The sequence below is a fragment of the Myotis davidii genome, unplaced genomic scaffold, assembly GCF_000327345.1.
Source record: "Myotis davidii unplaced genomic scaffold, ASM32734v1 scaffold332, whole genome shotgun sequence".
NCBI lineage: Eukaryota > Metazoa > Chordata > Mammalia > Chiroptera > Vespertilionidae > Myotis > Myotis davidii.
In genome coordinates, this window is record NW_006285779.1 from 3,865,964 (window position 1) to 3,872,183 (window position 6,220).

The following is a 6,220-nucleotide window of genomic DNA, read 5'->3' on the forward strand; positions in this document are numbered from 1 at the left end:
TCTGGGGTCGCGGGGGGAGCCTCTGCTCTGCAGGTGGGCGCGACGAGCCCTCCAGGGGGCGCCTTCGAGCCCGGCTAGGCCGGAGTCCCCATCACGAAGCACAAGCCAGGGGGGAATTCCCAGGCAGCGGCCCCTCTTTCAGCGCCCAGCAGACCCCTTCTCCCCACCACACGGCTCACATCCCTGCGCCTGCTTCCGCGGTCGCCTCGGATTCGCCCCAAGTATGTTGCTGAGCGCAGCTCTGGAGCCGCGGGGCGCCCGGCCAGGCCAAGAGCTGTCCCGCGGTTTAACTTCGGGAGGAGCCTTGCTGCTCTGAGAGGGGCGGCCAAGCCCTGGGGTTGGGGTTCCGGGCCACGCCCCTCTCGAGCGGCCGGGCTCCTGTGTGGGGCCCCAGAGGACAAGCTCAGACACCGAACTAACTGTGATCCCTCCCGCGGTGGCGCCAAGCTCCGGGCGTAGCCCAGGCGCGCAGGAGGCCGTCGCCGTCCTATGTGGCTCCAGAACTTAAGCTTTCATCTTCTTCACTTAGTCCATAAACACCGCCTCGCCAGCGTCCCTCGCCCAGGTAAGGGGAGTGTAGAGAGAGACTTGGGGAGTGAGAGTCTGCTTCCAAGGGGGACCCTGGGCCAGAAAGGTCAGATTTGGGGCCGATGAGGAAGTCAGCTTACCATGACTTTGTGTTCAGTAAGGAAAGGGTGGGTTCCTAGGGGAACCCTAGGGTGTGGGCCCTGCATTTAGCCAAACTTCTCCTCCACCCAGTTCTTGCTCTCATATTGGGTACTACTCACATAGACCCGCTTCCCCATTCTGCCTGGGGAGACCAGAGTGAGACAGAGGGGCAGGCAGTGTCTCTCTAGACCAGCCCCATCGGGAATGCCCTCCTCCACCCAGATGGCTCCAGCCTCCGCCTCCTAGAGGCCAGGGGAGGCCCCAGCTCCGGCATCCTCCCTGTACATCTGGCAGACATGTGCTTAGAGAGCAGGACCCACAGCTTCGGGAAGCCAGCCATTCTGCCTGGGGAGGCCCAGAGTGGATAGACAGAGGGGCAGGCAGTGTCTCTCTAGACCAGCCCCAACCGAGTTCAGCCTGGGGAATGCCCTCCTCCACCCAGATGGCTCCAGCCTCCGCCTCCTAGAGGCCAGGGGAGGCCCCAGCTCCGGCATCCTCCCTGTACATCTGGCAGACATGTGCTTAGAGAGCAGGACCCACAGCTTCGGGAAGCCAGGGTCTTACTACCAGGAAATTCAGTCTTTGTGTGCACATCTGCATAAACCATCTGTGTGTCTCAGCTTGTTCATACGTCTTTATTGTATGCTTACTGTGCCTAGTCCTGTGCTAGGCATTGTCCAATATCAAGTGGTGTAAGATACAGAGTTTTCAGAATGACAGGAGAAATCAGACATGACCAAATGCCCCTCTTTCTGCACTAAACTAAACCATGATCCACTGTGCTCTCCTGGACAGCAGGTGGTGAACAGCACAAAGGACCGCAGTGAGTGAGTGCCATGGGACTTAGGAGAGGGGGAAATTTCTAGGTTAGTTGTGAGAAAGAGCAACCTGAGGCAAGGCAGAGAGGAGGGACTAGGGAAATAACAGGAGGAGCTGTGCAGAAGGGCAGTTGGGAAGACTGGCTGAGCAGGGCTGAAGGAAGGGCTGCTGGAGAGCAAGGGAGGAACCTGTTGTCTACACCTTTTTGTGACTGCTCCTCTCCCCCCCACCCCACGCCACCCTCCACCCGCCTAGGGACCAGCAGGCAGCTGTTGCCTTCTCCCTCGTTGGCCCATGTATCTCCTGCATCACCCCTATTCCCTAGTCTCTGCCTCTCTCCTTACCCTTCTCCAGTTTTTGTCTACTCTCCACCACTATCATGTCTCCCCCAGTAAAGGCATTAAAGCAATAATGTGAAGGGACCCTGCTCCCCCTTTCCAGACCTTTTCAAGAGCAGGGATGAACACTATCCCCACTCACCCACCCCCAAGGGCCAGGGCTTCGGACCTAGTAGTAATCCTCGCCCTCTTCACTCTCAGCCTCTTCCTCAGGAACCAGGTGCTGGGATGGTAGCTGGGGGAGGCCTGTGGAGTTCAGCTGGTCTACAAACACATGTGGACAAAGGAGAGAGAACAGGAAAGAGGGGCTGTCAGTGTCCACGTATCCCAGTCTGTGAGAAAGCCATGCTTGCATGTGTACTCTAATGCACATACACACATGGATACACACTCGAGGGCCCGAATCCACCACCATCCCCTCCTGCCTCCAGAACCCAGGGCTCCTCCCCCTTACCAGGTGTGAGTACAGTCAGGCTAGCCGGGGCCTCCACCTGGCCCAGGGCATTGCGGGCCAGGCAGCGGTAGGTGCCCTCATCACTGGGACGAACAGCCTGAATCTGCAGCCAGCTTGTCACCTCAAACCTCTGGGGTCCACCCCTAAACTGTAACCAGAGGAGGAGTCAGCAGGGTCCTTCTAGGTGGGCCCTGGGCTGCCCCTGGGGAAGCTCTGCTCCCTAGCCCTACCTGCACAGAGATGTGGGGGTCATCTCCTGGCAGCTGAATGTCCAAGCCGTCCTTCCTCCACTCGATGGAGGCCATGGGGTAGGCAAACACCTCACAGCCAAAGATCACATCCTTCCCCGTCACATTCCAAATGTCGTAGGGGTGCAACACGATCTGGGGCTCTGGGGATGGGGGTGGGAGGCCTGAGAACAGGGTGGCACATCCAGCCCAGCAAGGATCCCATACATACAAACCACTGTGAACATGTTTGTGGGGGACACAATGTGTGCAGAGGTAAATACACCTCCTTGAACACAACATGACACACACTAATGTGGATGCAGGTACACAAAGAGTGCAAACAAGATGCACACACACATACAAACCTCAGCTTGGCAGCCACACTCTGTCCCTGATTGCTCCCCTGTCCTCATTCCACCCTCTAGGCCCCCATCCCAGTGTTTGTAACCAACACTTCCCTCTTCCACCACCACCCCCTTTTTTCTATCCAGGTCTGGTTGCCAAAGGCCCCAAAAGCTGCCCTTCCCCCACCTCACCCTGGAGGAGGGGGGGCGGGGGAGGCGTCCTGACGGCAAAGCAGAGAACCTGAAACCATCCCAGGCGGCAGGCAGAAAGCCTGGAGCTGGAGAAAGTGTCGGGACCCCCACAGGGTGTTTGTTTTCCTGGCAGCCTAGGCCAGTCAGACCCATCAAAGGGGCTCCGGAAGTGAAAGTTACTGAAGCCGCCAAATAAAACTTGAGACTTGAATGGCCCTGAGCTCCCTAGGATGGGGGGAGGGTTAGAAGTGCCCCTTCCTCCACTAATCCCTCAGCACAGAGGGGGCTGGGATGGGGAGGTGGGGAGCTTGCTATGCTAGCGCAAATGAAACCTGATTTCATCACAGAACCCTGTCTCCCTGCCCGGCTCCAGCGGTCTAGGGGCAAGTCTGGGAGTCGCGTCACTTTCTCAGTTTTGAGGCCAACAATTGACTATGTGTCTGCTCCCTCAGACTTGGTCCCTGCAGGGGGGTCTGGAACCTTCAGGCGTGTCGTCCTCAGCGGACCCGCAGGCCAAGAACAAATGCCGTCGGGGTCAGGGAGAACTGCCCCCAGTGATAGGAGACCCTACCCGATTCGCAGGGCCCTGGATGCACCACAGTGAGGTTGGCGTCGGGCCGAGCGAGGGCCGCCTCCTGCAGACGGCAGATCTGCGAGTAGGTGCGGCCATCGGAGCCGCAGAGCGGGTGCTGGGAGCGGCAGACGCACAGCGGCTCCGGCACCTCCCCGCGGCTCAGGTCACCGCCTGTATCCAGCCGGCACTCGAGCTGCTCGCCGCAGCGCCCGTAGAAGTGGGCGCTGGGGTCCAGGTCGCAGAGCTGGCCCTCGAGGTTGGCGCATTCCCAGCAGCAGCCGCAAGCGTCGAGCACCCGGCCGGCCAGACAGCCCCGCGGCGCGGCGCACGCCTCGGGCCGGCAGGGAGCGCAGCCCTCGCCCTCCGCCAGCAGCCGCAGCCAGCCGCGGCGCAAGTAATCCGGGCCCGGCGACGGCCTCGCACCAGTCGGGAGCGGCGTCCTCGCCGCCAGCAGTAGCAGGGGCAGCGCCAAGGCAGCGGCGAGCGGCTGTGGCATGGTTAGCTGGAAGCCCTGCGAGCACTTGGGGCATCAGCGGGCTCGTGCACCCTGCCAGGGAGGGAAGCCAGGTCAGGAGGTCAGAGCCAACCTCTCTGTTCCTCCAGCAACGTTTGACTCTAGCACTGCCCCCTCCACTGCTACCCTGGAGTCAAGTAGACCCTCAACGCCGAGGCACAAGGGTCATCCAGTTACAGTGGGTGGTAACTGGGCAGTTCTTGGGGGGGATTAGGGAGAGGCGTGAGGATGGGGTGATAAAGTTCAGGCGTGCACGTGCACGCATGTACACACACACACACACCCCCCACACAGCAGCACTACCAATACACACCATCCAACTCTGAAGCTTCCTGCCCTAGAACTGGATGGGAATGGATGGCCCCAACATGAAATGAGTTATTAATAATGGGGGGGAGGGAGAGTCCTGGGGCCCGGAGCGCTCACCTACTGTCCCGGACTAAGTCCTTCAGCGCAGCCAGTGCTTCCAAAGGAGCAGACAGTGGAAATAAAGCGGTGGAGACTCTGCTCCGGCTTAAGGATCTCTGAGAGCCCGCGGACTTGGACTCGGAGAGCAGCTCCTCCGCCTCTCTCCCCGCCCCTAGACGTCGCACCCCACCTCCCCACCCGCAAGCTACCCCCTACTTCTGAAGCGGCCAAGTTTATGCGGCTGCACGGGTTCCTCCTGGGCCACTTCCCTCGGCCTGGACCAAAGTCACAGTGAGAACAGAGGAGCCGTAACCAGACACCAAAGCTGGGCGACGGCCAGAGACCGGGGGTGGGGTGGGGTGGGGGGCGGTATAGGGGTGGCAGCGAAGCTTGCAGAGTCGGCTGGCCGGCCAGGCCCTGTCCCATCTGACTGTACAGCCCATGGGGCAGAGGTTCTGGTGCCTGTCGGGGCTCCTGTATAGAGCGGGGCCTCGCAACGTCGTCTTCCCCGCAGCCCAACACCGGCCTCCCGGGGGTGATTGAAGGCTTGTCCGTCCAGCTTCCTCACCCGGGCGCCGACCAGAGACCGGGCGCTTACATCAGCCTCCCCACATCTGGCCTCCTCCTCCCTCCCTACATCCGGCAGGTGTTTTGATCGCGGATGAGCATGGTGATTAGAGGTTCCAGCCGACTAGCGGCCGCAGGAAGAGGTGGGCGGGGCGCCTCCCCGGTCGGGATTACAGGTTACGGTGGCGAAGATAGCAGGGCCGGAGCATACGGTCTCTAGCCGCCACCGTGGCACTTGGGGCGAGGGACAGGGAGGAGGGCATTTCTGGAGGCCCGCCCGCCTGACCGGGGGTCTGCCAGGCCCCGCCCCGCCGGCCCCAGGCGGTTTACAGAAGCCAGGCTCAAGTTGTTTCCCGGGACAAACGCGGAGGTCTGCAGGGGGAGGGGACCGCATAAGGTGAGACTCCGCCCAGAAGGGCCTGACCGGGGCGGAGCGACTGGAGCAGCGGCCTCCAGACCCACCCCGAAGTCCGAGCGGGTCTGCGGCCTCGAGACCGCCCGGGGGATCGGCCCCGCACGCGCACTAGCGGCCCCGAGAGTCAAGTTCCGAGGGAGGCGGGAGGTCTCCCGCCCGGCCCGCGCTGGTCCCAGCCCTTCCCCTTCGGGGCTCCCCGGCAGCGCACAGGCCAGTCCCGGCCGGAAGGGGCTGATCAGGTGCGCGGAGACAGGTGCCCTGTTACCTGGTCTCCAACTCAGAAGAGGGACGGGAAGCGAACTTCACGTGTTGTCTCGAAACTGTCGCGAGAATTAGAACAGGAAGTCTAGGAATTCAAAACAGGAAAAGCCCGCGGGTTTTAAACCGGAAAAAGAATGGGCGGAGCCAGCTTTGGTTGGTACTTGTGGGTAATTCCTTATTTTGGGCCTTAGAAGTGAACTGTAGAACTGCGGGAACCCCTCGCGGGGAGGGGGATAGAGAGGGTTGGGAGGTAGAGATTGAAATTGCGGCGGCGGCTGATGGAGCCATTCACCCATGGAGACGCCTCTGGCTCTGATTTACACAAAATACCTTGAGACGGAGATCGTTGCCCGGGATACCGAGCGGAAGCAGTCCGCTCGCTTAAGGAATTGTGACCCGCTTCTAAGGCTTGGCGCCAGTATTTAAACAACAAAC

General features: G+C 60.9%; 1 protein-coding gene across 2 annotated transcripts; it reads right to left on the minus strand.

Moving 5' to 3' along the window:
• Positions 1-1,285: 1,285 nt before the first annotated feature.
• On the minus strand, positions 1,286-5,895 carry KAZALD1 (Kazal type serine peptidase inhibitor domain 1). 2 transcript variants are annotated; one of them, XM_015559338.1, is made up of 5 exons: positions 5,790-5,895; positions 3,618-4,167; positions 2,511-2,671; positions 2,281-2,428; positions 1,286-2,090 (listed from the first exon to the last, which is right to left on the minus strand). In XM_015559338.1, the coding sequence occupies exons 2-5, from the start codon at positions 4,114-4,116 to the stop codon at positions 1,996-1,998; spliced, it is 903 nt and encodes a 300-aa protein (XP_015414824.1). In that variant the 5' UTR covers positions 4,117-4,167; positions 5,790-5,895; the 3' UTR covers positions 1,286-1,995. The 2 variants fall into 2 exon arrangements, with proteins under 2 accessions (XP_015414824.1, XP_006756602.1); XM_006756539.2 differs by having other exon boundaries at positions 4,561-5,895.
• Between the last annotated feature and the right edge of the window lie 325 nt (positions 5,896-6,220).

Bases quoted from the DNA above. Each gene is read 5' to 3' on its own strand.
- KAZALD1 (XM_015559338.1), bottom strand. From the start codon at position 4,116: ATGCCACAGCCGCTCGCCGCTGCCTTGGCGCTGCCCCTGCTACTGCTG. The intron at 2,672-3,617 runs GTAGGGTCTCCT...CCCCATCCCCAG, and splicing joins TCCAGGGCCCTGCGAATCGG to AGCCCCAGATCGTGTTGCAC. The intron at 2,091-2,280 runs GTAAGGGGGAGG...ATGTGTTTGTAG, and splicing joins CCTGACTGTACTCACACCTG to ACCAGCTGAACTCCACAGGC.